Raw genomic sequence first — 15,240 nt, 5'->3', positions numbered from 1 at the left:
TCTAAGATGTGGAAGAAATTCAAAAGGATATTATATTAGCAATAGAGATATTTCTTCATATTGAACAAATTGATCACCTCCTTCCCCTCTGCTTCAGTAAAGTCTTTTTAAAAAGATAAAATCTATTACAATTTAGGGAGAATAAGATTACAGTTTACTACAGGGGAGACACTCCCAGTTCAATCTAAAAGGGTAATTTTATTCAATGATATAGGGCTGTCTCTCTTTAATAAAAAACACAAAATAATTCTCAAAAAGAGTACAAATCAGAATTTTTAAAACTTGAAATTTAAATGCACTTAGCTGACTATTTACATAGTTTTCTTTATTTAACAATGGATCCTTTTGTAAAGAGAATCACTTTAAATTATTTTATAAATATTAAGTTTTATAAAAAATTACACTGGCTTGTTAAAGCAGAATATACTTACAGTAAATATTCTTTCTGAAACCAAAAATAAGGAAAAAAGGGGAGAGGGGACCACTAAGGAACTAAACAATCTATGACAAATGTAGTTGTATAGAAAAGAGTCTTCAGCCTGAGGTTTCCCATTCTCAGATGACACAACATAAGCAACATGTAATCCTTTCCATTGGATTTTTAGATCCTAAATTTTTCCTCTCTTAATTTATCTAGGGATGCTTATTTTCAGTAATGTGCAAATTAAGAGCATGTGCTTAATTAACAAGGCCTAATTTGGGGTATGTAAATACAATATTTCCCCCCCACAAAATTATGTTTCAATACAATATTTTAACGTTAGTAAAATCCTTGGCAGGTGTGTTCAATCCTTACATTCAGGTACAGGTGGGGCAAAGAGCATAGAGGAGATGTCTTAAGACTTGGTGCCTGAACTACAGACAGTCTTAGGGATATAGCGTTAACGGTTAATAAAGAGACAAAGATAGACAGCACTCTTCTCAAAATCTATTTCAACACAACGTTTTCTTTTTGTAAAGAAGCCCAAACTGGAGTTCTTTGTTAAGGCAACATAAATACGAACAGAAGTAGAAATGAGAGCAATAAGAGAAATCCCGACCTCAGAGTACCAGTGTTCATTCATTGCTGCTCAGCCCCTCACCTCCACTCCCCAGTTTGAATTAAATGCTGACTATGGTGAAGTGAAATTTCACCTTGGTAATCCCAGGGCCTAAAGTCTCTCTCTGATCTGGCTCAGAAGCCAGTCAGTGGAGGTATTTTTCTGTAATGGGCTGGGTAAGGAACAGGTCTTCTTCTAGTTCACTTGCCAGATAGAAGTCAAATCCTATCACCACAGCCATTGCCACAGCAAAAGATTTAGAGACCTTAGCTGATGGACCAAAGTATTAAAAGCAATATTTGGAGAGCCCATGGGGTTCATTTTAATTAGAACTGACTCATAGAGAGCATTCTGCAAATTATAAAATTGTTCAAGATGTCTAGAGAATGTGGACCGACGTTGTACAATGACATACCTTTTAGAAGAGAAGCGGTTGAGTCTGTATCTTGGTTTTGACACTGAGTTATTAGAATCCTCTCCTGCAAGAAGGAAGATGCATTCACATACAAATTACTGCATTTCAGAGTACAGATACACCTTGCGCTGTCTTCCAACTACCACACTAAAGAGAGGGTACACGTTCACAGAAACATTAAAGTTCCTCCTCCTCCCTACTTCTTACTCCCTCCTCCCCCAGTCAGTCCTGCAGTGTGCAGGCAAACCACACAGGAACTAGCAGATATGGGGCTTCAGAGAGTTGGGTGTGAGCCTTAGATTATGTGGTTTTGTTTTCTTGCTGCCAGAGTTGAACTAAAATGCAGGAGGTTCACTGAAACACTTTGCTTCTTTATGCTTGGTTTCAGTTTTAACAAATTTCCCCCTGAACCATTATGTTCACATAAGAAAATTTCTAATCCTGGAGATGATCTATTGGCAAGCTGCTGCTGGTCTTAAGGAAAACGCTCATTTTCTCTTAGTATAGCCAAACATCCATAGAAACATTAAGAATTCTTAGGGGCACTTACTTAATACCACTCTGGTTCACTCACAATATTAAAATCCCAGGGAAAATGCATTCTGAGTCCACTTAGCCCATAATATTACCCTTAACAAACAAACAAAAAAGAGAAAAGCTGAGCCAGGGTGCATTCTAACCTGTTTTACCACAGTCAGGACATGAACTGGGACTGGCTACTTCAACTTCTGGGATTCACTTTCTCTTGAGTTGGTTGGACTAAAGGATTTCTGAAATTTTGAGATTTTTTTTTTTTTTACTGCCTTAAAGATTTTTGTCACCTCAACTTTCTTAATTCTTATCTTTAAATTCATAACTCACCCGCCTCTCTAAGTTCCTCCCTCCCATAACAAGTACAACTTGTGAAGGCCTCTTTCCCTCCCTTTTCTCTTGTTGGAAAATGGATTGCAACGTTGCATCTTTTGCACAAAATTAGACAGGTTTCTATTTCATTCAGAGTTGGGGAACTGGACCCACGACAAAGAGGAAACTGTTGGCTCACAGGATATTCCTAACATCAATCCCTTGAAGACTAAGAAGAAAGGTATTATATAAGACTCAACTTGGGGTTCTAAAATGGAAACTTATTCTATACTGTGAAATGGTATCCTTTTCTATCTCTTCGTCCCTTTATACCTAAACCTTGCTCAAGATTTACCCCTTAGAACTTTTATTTGGTAATGATTTTCTTTTTTAAAAATTGAAATAGAAAAGAAGAATCTAGTGTAGAATCAGCAGAGTACCTTGGTCATAGTAGGCAGATGCTCAGTAAATATAGGGTGTCCCCAAAATATATATACACACTTTGAATAATTATAAAGACAGTGTTTAATAACATACATTTCTTTTTCAAAATTGAACTGTTAACGTGTGTATACATTTTCTGGGGACACCCTGTATTTATTGAATGAGTTAAAAGAAGTAATTTGCTACTCCCAACTCTTTAAAGAAGGACTTTTTAATAATGCCAGTGTGTTGAATTTCCTTAAATTCAAGTTGTGTCTGAACAGGGTCCCCATTATTTCCACACATTGTGAAGATAGAAATTTCAAGATAACAACATGTTGCTGATTTTAAAACAATGACATCTCAAGGTTGGCCTCAGTGTCCTCAGCAGCTCCACTGCTGGTTTTCAAACACTGAATCCTCTGGCCACAGTACTTATCCCAAGTTATTGGTTAAACACTGAATCCCTAAACTTCCATGGCTGGGGAGTGGGAAGAAAGGAAAAGTTGAGTAGCGCTCTATAGGAAGTACCATGTGTTTTTAGCTTGCACCTTAATGAGGAAGCTACTTTTCCACAGGATACTGCATTCCAGGGAGCAGAACATAACCCCTCCCCTAACAAGTATGGGCAGAGTGCAGAACCGAAAAATCTCTAAGAGAAGTTATTTCAGTAGTAAGTAACAATCAGCAGATGTGAGAGAGCATATTGGGAGGGTAGCAAGGCCACTTATTGGTTTATTTCATAACAGCTCTGTCACTGAACAAGTGCAAAGGCAGAACCTTAGAATAAAGACTGTAATGTGAGATTGCCAGCATTTCAGCCCTCACCATCACGGACACTCAGAAGAATATAGGCCAAATTGGGAGGGTTTAGGAATATGTGAAATCTCAACTTATCTACAATGGAGAATTTTTCTTTTAAAACTACACTTGTTTAAAAATTTTTAGCAATTCTTTTTGAGGGAATTGTTGTTAATATCAGAACTTCTTGTGCATAACCATGTTTAATCTAACTCTATGGTAATACGTACTTCTTATTCAATAGTGTAGATTCAGTCACTCTCTTCTCATTCATTCAGTAAAGAATGTTTGAACACCTACTTTGTGTTAGGCCTGTTCTAAGTGCTGGGAATGTATCAGTGAACAAAACTTAGCTCCTACCATCCTGAATCTCACTTCTGGCACAAGGAGAAACAGGACGCGTGTCAGATGGCTGTATTACCACAGAGAAACATAAAATGGGGCAAGAGTCATAGGGAGTGTGGCTGAGGTGGGGGGTTGTGATTTTACTGGGAGATCAAAGGAAGTTTGAGCAAAGTCCAAAATAAAGCCATGGAGCCAGCCTAATAGCTCTCTGGGCAAACAGCTTTTGCAGGTATAGGGACCAGCAGATGCAAAGGCTTAAGGTGGAGCAAGTCTGTAGGGATGGAGGTTAGAGAGAGACAGAGGCCAGAACATTAGGGCCTTGCTAGCCATGGCAAGGTCTCTGGGTTTTACTCTGAATGAGATGGGAGTCAATGGAAGATTTTGAACTGGATATTACCATATATGATCTGACTTGGGTTTTAAGTTTTAAAAGGATCGCTCCAGTTGTTGTGTTGAGATTAGATTATAAGAGAGCAAGAACAGAAGCAGGGAGACCAGTTAGGAGGCTACTGTACTATTCCTGGCAAGAGATGATGGCAACCTAAGACAGCTTGTGGGAAGTGAAGGTTGTGGAAGTAACTGAATTCTGAATATACAGGGTGACCATAAAGTCTGGAAACACAGATATTATTATTTTATTGTGTATTAGAATTAATACACAGATATTATTATTTTATTGTGTATTGTGTATTAATATTTATTAACTATGGACCACATATTACCCAGATTTAGTCTGAAAGATGACCTGAAGAATATGATGTGCGGTGTGACAAAGAGACGAGTCAATGATGACTCCAAGGTCATGGCCTGAGAAACCAGAAGCAAGGATGTGTCACTTACTGAGATGGGGGAGCAGGTTTGGAAAGTCAGGAATGTGGTTCGGGACATATTAAATTTGAGATGTCTATGAGAAATACCAGTAGGGGGGCTGGTCAGGAGAGGTTAGAGCTGATAATGAAACATTGAGAGCTGTTGAAAGAGAAGGGTGTTAAAAGCTGTGAGACTGGATAAAGCCACCTAAAGAATAAATACAGAGAACAGGCCGCTCCAAAGTTGAGAGGGTCAGAGAAACGAAAAAAACCAGCCAAAGAGATGAGAAGGAGCAGCGATGCCCTCGAAATCAAGAGAAGAAAACCTTGCTGACTTCTATAAAACTCTGAGTTTCGGGGGTGGGGAGGAGCACACCAAGTTATTATTGTAAAAAGAAGTCTGTGTTTGGCAAATACTACAGTACTGCAACTAAATTATGGTGCCCCCAAATGGAGGAAAGCAGACAAAAAGGACCTCTTACATAATGCCACTTTAACGGAGTTAATTTCACTAGGCAGGGAGCACTACACTTATGCAGAGCCTGATCCACTCCCTTTTAAATTTATCCAGAGATTCAGTCTAAAAGGAGAAAATGAATGGGTTTAAAATGCCCTTCTCAAAATACCACAGGAAGACTTGTGATGGAGAATATCAATGGAGCTCAACATCAAGGACCAAAGATTAATCCTTAGGGTAGGGGAACGGGCACAGAACTGGACATTTAAGTTCAAGTTCTAGCTAAATCACTTGCTAGTTGAATGCTACTTGAATAATTGTGGGCCATGATGTAACCTGCAAACTATTTGTTCCTGCAAACTCAAGCTCAAGTTCACCTACTCCAGGAAGCCTTCCCTAACTTTGTAGATTTAGACAAATCCCTTTTTTGCTCCCATATCACTTTATCCTTGCCTTTTTCATGGCAACCTATTATAATTGCTGATTTATTCCTGCCTCCTCTAGGAGATATTAGACTATAATTTCCTTGTATTCCGTGGCTCAGCAGAGTGCCCGGCACACAGCAGGTGCTCAATCATGCAGAATGAATGCATGTTCCCCAAGCTCACTGCCCCAATATGTAAAATGGGATAATTAATGCCTACTTTTCAGAGTTCCTTTGAAATTTACATAAGATATGCTTAGGAAAAAATCTTCATAAACTATAACTCCATATATAAAAGACTTGTGTTTGTCCTCCTCCTCTCCCCTTACTTTATAGAATAGCCCTTTAGCATGACATTCATGGCCCTGGACAATCTCTTTCCTGGCCACCTTTTTTATTTCCCTCTGCTGCTACCCCACTCCTCCATATTACAGCCGGCTAAGCAATATTTCAAGCAGACCAACTTCTTTCGTACCTCCTACATTTTAGATGATACGTACCTATCTACATGTCAGCAGGAACAAGGTGGGCTGTTATGATCGAAAGTAGTAAGAATGAAAAACAAATGTTACCTGCATCTACTAAGCATTTTCTTATTGAGTCTTTTCCCTCCATCCTCAGAGAATGCTGACGTATTCCACTCCGCCACCAGCGTGCTTTAAAACAGGTCTGCTTATATTTCCAATGCCTACTGGATAAAACCACCCAGCAGCAGGGACAAGGTCCCTCATGACCTGGTTTTCCTCTGGCCACTTCACCTCCCTCCGCTGTTCTGCTAACAGCCGGTGCCATAGCCATAGTAACTACAGTCCTGGCAGTTTCCCAAGGCAATAAGCTCGCTCTGCGTTCAGGCTTTTACACACGAGGGGTCCTTACCCTCTAACAGCCTCCTCTACTTTGCTTATTCAATGACCTCCCTGTCATTTCTGAAGGTTCAAATCCCATGTAAACTCTTCGGTGAAACCTGCCCTGAAACACTCCCCGGCATCATTAGCTGCTTGCTCCTCTTATGACGCCGCCATACACGTCTCTTCACAGTCTTCAGTGACGGCGGCTGTCACTCCACTCCCGCCAGCCTGCACACCCCGGGGCACTGGATTGTGCTTTATGTCCGGGTCCTTACTGCGTGGTGGGGTGCCCGGCACCTAGTGGGTGTTCACCAGAGACCAGCGGAATCTTCCAGGGCCTACCGCGGGTCATCACTGGGGGCTCTCCGTCACTGCCCATCACGCATAGTGCTCTGCCCATCTCTAGACACGACTTTTTTACATGCTTTGTCCTTTGAGGTGGACATCGGCTGCGGATGGCACTTCTCGTCAGTTCACATTACACCAACACAAAACCGTAACATGTAGTCTTTGAAAGGAGACGTAGGGCCGCACCACATTCAACAGATTGTTCAATGAAGACATTTACCTTCGTCCCACCTGGTCCCCGCAAGCTGGGTTTAACCCCTCGCACCCCTCTCGCTCGAGGCCCTGAGAGCCGCACGCACCAGACTGAGAAGGCAAGCGAGCGGCCGGAAGTGAGGGGCCGGAAGTGGGAAAGCGGAAGTGGGACGGGGCAGAGGCACTTGGGCCTGGTTGGCGGAGGCGGATAGGCCTGGGGAGCCGGGGGCTTGAATTTGAGTGGGAAAAGGTCCCGACGCGAGAGCTGGACTTTCTGCTCAGGTAGATTCCCTTTGGAGGAGGGGGCGGAAACGGAGGTCGGAGGTCGGCGTGGAGGGGCCGCTTAGCTCCTGTCTCCTGTGGTGCCGGTGCCGTCCGTCCGGGTACCGGTGAAACGGGGTCGAGGTCCACACAGTCTGCGTGAGGGAAGGTCCCTGCTGTGTGACGCCATCCCATCCCGCTTTCTAGAAGCTTCTCTGCGCCCAGCCCCCCCCCCTCCCCCCCCCCACCAAGTCCATTGAGAGCTCTCAGAGGGCAGTCGCTGGAAGTCGGTTCCCTCTCAGCCAACACCCTTCCGGTACAGAATTCCCCCCATCGCATCTCCTTTCGTCCTCTCAACCGTCCTGCCTGCGTGGTGATGAGTCCTTTGGTGGCGACGGGGGACCTGAGGCCCAGAGAGGAGGTGGCAGAGCCTTTGGGGTCCTTGTTAAACTAGTGAGATGAGACAGGTGCACGTGAGCTCGCAGCAAAGAGTAGCCAGTGACTCCTGAGGGCGGTGACTGTGGCTTGTGCGCCCAACCTGCTCCAGTTCCTAGAATGCAGCCCGTCACATGGTAAACGCCGGAAAACGAATAGAGTTCGTTAGTGAACACACGGGAGGGGCTCCGACAACGTTCTTTCCATCGGGACAGGTACATCTAATGTCCATGGAATTCTCTATAATCATTTTATAGGGACCGTCTTGGTCAGATCTTATTTCCTCTTGAGCTGAACTCATGTCTACAGGCAGAACCTATACAAACAAACACAAGAGCTGTTTTCTGCTCATGATCGCGTTGCCCTAAATCCATGTTTCTAGAGATGCTTCTTGGCACCCCGCCTCTTTGATGTGGTTCTTGTTGTGGTTTTCTGTCTTTGGAAAAAGGCGTTTCAGCAACTCAGTCCCTTAGCCTCAATTTTAATACCCAGCACGTTTTGAAAACCAATTTCCCCCCTAACTTATTTGGTGCCAAGACCTGAACTGAAACGAGCCATTTGTCTTCATTTATTCCATATATTTATAGGTTTTGTTTGCAGTCATGTTAATGTTTGACTGTTCATAGTGGCCCCACACCTTACTGTGGGTATCATGACAAATACATATGTACAGATATGTAGTGCAGGCATGGCATTACCCTTCAAAAGTAAAAAATAAAAATTAAAAATTGAGTTCGTATTCTACAACTCATCTGACCTCAATGGATTTGGATAAGAAATTGTGGACCAATAGTTTAATGTCACTTGATAAGTTAAATGTATTGATCCAGGCAAAATTGTGGGAGGAAACAGCTTTTGGCAAAGCATTGTGGAAGTGGATAAACCTAAAAAGAAAAGAGACCTCTTCTACTTCATTTGTTAATTTTGGAGTTACTTAATGGGAATAGATTCTTAATGATGTGTTTTAAATGTAGGGATTGTGTTTTATATTTCTTACTAGAGGCCTGGTGCACGGATTTGTGCACCAGTGGGGTCCCTTGGCCTGGCCTGCGGGGATAGGGCCAAAACCAGCTCTCTGACATCCCCCAAGGGGTCCTGTATTGTAAATGGGCACAAGTCAGGCCGAGGGACCCCACCGGTTCATGATCGGGGCCGGGGAGGGACGGTGGAGGGCTCTAGGGCGTGTCCGGTCCGTCTCATCCAGTCCCAATTGGCTTGACCCCAGCAGCAAGCTAACCTACCAGTTGAAGCATCTGTCCCCTGGTGGTCAGTGCACAACATAGCAACTGGTCGACCAGTCAAATGGTTGGAGGGACAATTAGCATATTAAGCTATACACACACACACACACACACACATATACACACGCACACACACACACTAGGGGCCCAGTGCACAAATTTGTGCACCTTGAATGGAACTGTGGGCTGTGGGCACAGGGGTGGGTCTCAGCCCATCCTCCACGCCCCCACCCAGCCCCTCCCACTGTGGCCCCAGGTCCCCTGTCTGCCGGCAGCCTCACTCCTGCCACCACTGTTCCCATGCGCTGATGGTGCCGGCCCCGCTCACACCCACTGACGGTGCTGAGTGATTGGGGCCGGCGCCAGCAGTGGGTGCCGATCACTCCTCAGTAGCTGGGGGAGGTGGAAAAGCCCTCGGGGCAATTAGGGCTGGCAGCCGCCACTTGAACCCGCTGATGGCGCCAAGCGAATGGGACCGGCGCTGGGCACCGGCAGCGGGTGCGAACAGCTGCTCTGGCACTGACTGTGGGTGTGAGCGGGGCCATCACTAGCAGTGAGTGCGAGCGGCAGCTCCGGTGCCAGTAGCAGGTGTGAGTGGGGCCAGTGCCAGCAGCAAGTGTGAGCACTGGGCAGGACTACGGCGCGTGGGAGCAAAGAATTTTCAGTATGTCCTGATGACAGTGACTGGTGCCCTGCCTTGGTTTGGCACCCTCACTCACCTGCTCCACCAGCCCACTGCGGCCGACACCCGCCATGTTCTGCACATGCACCATGGTGGTCAGTGCACATCATAGTGACCGGTTGGTAGTTCCGATTGTTCCACCGTTCAGTCTATTTGCATATTAGCCTTTTATTATATAGGATAGATATCTCCCACAAAGCTGTATAAGTGGTAGGTATTCAAAAAATATTTATTGATTTGAGAACATTTGCTCAATACTCTAGAGTTTTACTGGACAATTACAAGAGCTGGGTTATATTTTTAAAATGTCATGTTTATAATCTAAAGATATAGAATCAATGCAGGTTTATCCCAAAGCAGAATCATTCAGCCATTTGGCCACTCACCCAACACCTGTTTCTTGAGTACCTACTATGTGTGCTAGGTACATGTTAGTCAATAGGATTACACTGGTAAATAAGATGGACAAGGTCCCTGCTCCCAAGGGCCAGTCTGGTGGTGGAGAAAGCCAAAGAGCAAATGATAAATACATATGTACAGATCATGATAAGTCCATAAAGGAAATACACCAGGTGCTAAAAAGAGTCTGATGGGAAGACGTAAGTAGTTAGCAAGGTCAATGAAGGCCTCTCAAAGGAGGTGACAGATTTGGGGTATGGAATATCTTACTTCCTTTCATTTCTATGTATTAATAGGGATTTGAGTAGTCAGACTACCCAAATTCTGGTATGAAAATTTACCTTTTGGGGGCACTAATTTTGTCTCATCATTGTGATAATAATATCAAGTGTTTGATGATATGAGTAAATTGAGTGTTTGCATGTAGTCAGGTGTCTAAAACACATAATAAACCAACATATAATTTACAGCTACAGCTAATTGAACTTCTTAGTGTGAACACATCAAGAGTAGGATCGTGTCTTATATATTCTTTATCTTGTTACAAAGTACCCTATGTTAATAAATGATACTAATTCATATATCCAGATGTTTTTCTTTTTGGTTTTTCTAATGGTTGGAAATGTATTTAATTTTGGTATGATGCCAACAACATCCATTTTAAACTATTATATGAATTGAAGGCTATTATTTAGATAGTTTTCTGGGGCAGAAAATTCATTTAAGAAAACATTTTTTTAATTTAAAAATGCAGGTTAGAGAAAATAGGAAAGCCTAAAAATTAGGGTTTTGTTCCACCAAAATATAGATAGCTCTCCAAAAAGAAAAAAATGGGTTTTTAATGACTTGTTCAATTACAGAAGGGTACGATTCTAACAGGGTGTTGTTTTTTTTAATAGCATTGTGAGGAAACAGATCAATATTTGTTGCTCTAAGCCAATGTCACAGTGCATCTCTACATTTAGTGAGCTTGGTAGAGGGGAAAAAAGGACAATAGAAAAGGAAAACTCTCATGATTGAAAATTTTAATAACTTATAAACTGGGTTTTTGCTGCAGTAGTGAGTAAGATAAAAATGCTTGTATTTGAAGTGAAAATGAGGAAAAATCAGAAAAATTAAAAAGCACACAACTTCTTTTTTTCTTCCTGGGTTGATGATAGTCTCTTTCTGAGAAATCTTAATTAAACTGATGCATTTTCTATCTTGCTTATTTGAGGATGTGTTGTATTAAAAAAAAGATTACCTCTTATTTTTTAAAAAGGACATAATAATTCATTTACAATGCTTCTGAAAATTTATATCTTCCATAAGTACACACACAGGAATTAATAAAGCCTGAACTGGGAGTTGAGAAGGTCAAGGAAGAGAAACAAAACAAAATTAAAATAACAAACACATTTGTTATGGATTTTAACCATTTTCTTTTGTATGTATACACTTTCTCTAGCAAAATCTAATTATAGATTGTGGAGGCTTCATTGAGTCTAGATGCTCACAGGGCTTGAAATCAATTTGGTGTGTACTATTTTGGTGGTCATCCGTGGTGATCACTACGGAAATTGCAAACTAATTGACCCACCTTAATACAAAATAATGAAAAAGAAGAAAGGGAAGAGTTTCATGTAACCTGAGAATTGATCATTCACAAGCATCATTTAAAGTTTTGGGGCTGCATACCCCTTTTAAGTTTTAATGTTGTTGTTTTTTTTTTTTTATCAACTTATATGGGACTTTCTTTGTGTACTTGTTTTGAGATCTGAGAGAGACATGCCTGTCACTTCAGATTTTAGGAAAATTCTTACACTGTTTGAATCATACTGTTCTAACCTCAGACTTTATTTTTTAAAGTTGAGTAAAGAAAGTAATTTAACCTTTTCCTTGAATGTACTGGTCTTACTAGGACTAAACATTGCTTTAGTACCATGAGTCAGATGTGGAGTCCACTGAGGTGCAACTACTTGTCTTAATAGTTGGTGACCCTTCCTTCCCCCTTTTGATTGACAAGTAAGCAGACCACATTTAGATCTGATTCTCATGGCCTATAGTTCTAAAAAGAATATGACCATAGGGTTACTTGGTGACTTTAAGACTCAATTTTCACCATCTTAATTACTTTTAGAACTTAATATTTTTATATATTACAACTAATCTTACGCATGATATGTCAGAGCCCAAGTCTCATTTTCCTTTTCTTTTTTTGGTTAATCTCACTCGAAGGTATTCTTCCATTGATTTTTTAGAGAGAGTGGGAGGGAGGGGGAGAAACACAGAGAGAGAAACATTGATGTGAGAGAGATACATCAATTGGTTGCCTCCTGCTTGTGCCCCGACCAGGGCCTGGGATCGAGCCTGCAACCGAGGTACATGCTCTTGACTGGAATTGAACCTGAGACCCTTCAGTCCAGGGCCAATGCTCTATGCACTGAGCCAAATCAGCAAGGGCCCAAGTCCTATTTTCTTACACTAAGTTGTCCACTGTCCATGAAATGCTTTGTAATAATTGTATTTCTGGCCAAAGAAGATGAATGATGTTTTTTGCAGGAACCATTAGGACTAGAAAGACCACTTATATTGCTCTAAATTAAGTAGGCCAATCCCTTATGAGAGATTATCCCATAATGACCTTAGAAACATTTATAAATACCCTCAATTCTGGCTGATGTAAGTGAGGGGCTGATTTAGAAACTAAAGTTAGATTTTTTAGACTGACTTGTTGTTCAATAGACATTAACTTATATTTTTGTGTGTGCTTTTCTTTGCAGGAAATTGATGCCTTGTCAAGATGATGATTAATCATTTGTATTTGGGAACAGCAGAAACAGGGACCAATGACCTGACAAGGGTTTTATAAAGCAGTTACATACACTCCTATGCCATTGCTCTCCTCTCCTATCTCACCTTCAAACTTGTCTTACCTATGGCATTCAGGAGGCAAGTGAAAAACTTTGTGAAAAATTACTCAGAAGCTGAAATAAAAGTCAGGGAAGCAACTTCTAATGATCCTTGGGGTCCTTCTAGTTCCCTGATGTTAGCTATCAGTGACCTGACTTTCAACACGATTTCTCTCTCAGAGATTATGAATATGCTATGGCAGAGACTAAACGACCATGGGAAGAACTGGCGCCATGTGTATAAATCCCTTATGCTAATGGATTATCTCATCAAGAATGGATCTAAGAAAGTTATTCAGCTTTGCCGAGAGGGGTTCTGTAAAGTTCAAATACTAAAAGATTTTCAACATATAGATGAAGCTGGAAAAGACCAAGGTAACAGTTAAAGAAGTGTATACTGTGTGCTAATAAAGAGTAGGAGCTTGGGAGGGAATCATTTTAAACCAGGATCTGGGGAAAAGTTGTTCTTAAACGTATTAGCTACCTTTCCTTTGGGACAGTTGTGGTTTCCAGTTTAATCCTTTGTGTTGTCTCTTGAGAGCCTTAGAGGGCAACATTTTGGTTTTTTCCCCCAAAAAGGATGTATACAACTAACACTTAGGTGCATGATAAAATAATACCTCATAGAAAATGAGCAAAGTGAATAAAACAGGAGGTATGGCAAATGGCTAAAATAATGTCACTATAATTCATAACTATAATTAGATTGGACTTTAGTCATAAATATAAGGAAATGTTTCCAAAGGCTATGGAATCTTCAAAGACTAGCTATATTCAAGTGGTTTTATGAATATAAAATCTAGGTCATAAAATAATTTTGTCAGTGGAGGAGGGGGTGAAATAGGGAAAGGGTAAATAGAATACTGAACTGAGATGATTCAGTAGTGCCTGATTTTCTACAATGGTAAAAGAATCACTTTTTCCCCATCCAATGTAAAATTATTATTTGTGCTTAAAGTGAATAATCTTACGAATAATGAGAAAAGGATATAATTCAGTGCAGTGTCTATGTTACCATAAGTGTACATTTTTAAAAATAGACTGTTTTTACAGCAGTTTACAGAAAATTATGCAGAAAGTACAGAGATCTTACATACCCTTTCCTACCCTCACATGGTTTCACCTTTTGAACATCTTGCATTAGTGTGGTACATTTGTTGCAATTGATGAATCAATATTGATGTACTAGAGGCCTGGTGCATGAAATTTGTGCACTCCGGGGGGAGGGGTCCCTCAGCCTGGCCTGCACCCTCAGGGGATGTCCGACTGATGGCTTAGGCCCGTGGTCCGCAAACCGTGGCTTGCAAGCCACCTGCGGCTCTTTGGCCCCTTGAGTGTGGCTCTTCCACAAAATACCACGTGTGGGTGTGCACGTACAGTGCGATTGAAACTTTGTGGCCCATGCGCAGAAGTCAGTATTTTGTGGAAGAGCCGGTATTTTTTTAATATATTTTATTGATTTTTACAGAGAGGAAAGGCGAGGGATAGAGTGTTAGAAACATCGATGAGAGAGAAACATCGATCAGCTGCCTCCTGCACACTCCCCAATGGGGATGTGCCCGCAACCAAGGTACATGCCCTTGACCGGAATTGAACCGGGACCCTTGAGTCCGCAAGCTAACGCTCTATCCGCTGAGCCAAACTGGTTAGGGCAAGAGCCAGTATTTTGTGGAAGAGCCACACTCAAGGGACCAAAGAGCTGCATGTGGCTCCCGAGCCGTGGTTTGCCAAGCTGCAGTTTGCTGACCACTGGCTTAGGCCCACTGTTAGTCGGACATCCTTAGTACTGCCGTGGAGGCGAAAGAGGCTCCCGCCACTGCTGCTGTGCTTGCCAGCCGTGAGCCCAGCTTCTGGCTGAGCAGTGCTCCCCCTGTGGGAGCACACTGACCACCAGGGGGCAGCTCCTGCATTGAACGTCTGCCCCCTGGTGGTCAGTGCGTGTCATAGCAACCGGTCGTCCCACCTTTCAGCGATTTGCATATTAGCCTTTTATTATATAGGATTATTATTAACTAAGGTCCTTAGTTTACATTACGATTCACTCTGTACTACGGGTTTTGAAAATGCATAGTGATATGTATCTACCATTCTGTTATCATATAGATAGTTTACTCAGTAGTTACTGCCTTATAAGTGCCCTGTTCTCCACCTATTTATTCTCCCCTGCCTCACCCTCTTGAACCCTTGACATCCACTGATCTTTTTACTGTCTCCATAGTTGGAATCAAATGGCATGTAGCTTTTTCAGGCTGGTTTCTTTCATGTAGCAATATGCATTTAAGATTCTTCCATGTCTTTTCATAGCTTGAGAGACCTAATTTCTCTTTTTGTCCTTCACTTTTTTGTTGTTGTTAATCCTTACTCGAGGATATTTTTCTATTGATTT

The 15,240-nt window shown here is 42.0% G+C and overlaps 2 protein-coding genes across 3 annotated transcripts in view; one reads left to right on the top strand and one right to left on the bottom strand.

Moving 5' to 3' along the window:
- Window positions 1-1,632, bottom strand: part of GRAP2 (GRB2 related adaptor protein 2) — a 62,897-nt gene extending 61,265 nt beyond the window's left edge. For both annotated transcript variants that reach the window (XM_070411168.1, XM_070411169.1), the window contains exon 1: window positions 1,456-1,632. The gene's annotated coding sequence lies outside the window, so the exon portion shown is untranslated. The remainder of the gene's footprint in view (window positions 1-1,455) is intronic.
- Window positions 1,633-12,880: 11,248 nt separating this feature from the next.
- ENTHD1 (ENTH domain containing 1) overlaps window positions 12,881-15,240 on the top strand; it is an 80,745-nt gene continuing 78,385 nt past the window's right edge. The window contains exon 1 of the mRNA XM_070408002.1: window positions 12,881-13,229. Coding sequence (XP_070264103.1) covers window positions 12,881-13,229 — 349 coding nt within the window. The remainder of the gene's footprint in view (window positions 13,230-15,240) is intronic.

This window comes from Myotis yumanensis, unplaced genomic scaffold, assembly GCF_028538775.1.
Source record: "Myotis yumanensis isolate MYYU_CA2020_CCGP unplaced genomic scaffold, mMyoYum1.0.hap1 SCAF_3, whole genome shotgun sequence".
NCBI lineage: Eukaryota > Metazoa > Chordata > Mammalia > Chiroptera > Vespertilionidae > Myotis > Myotis yumanensis.
Note: the sequence above shows the minus strand (reverse complement) of the source record. Positions and strands in the feature narration are given on the sequence as shown.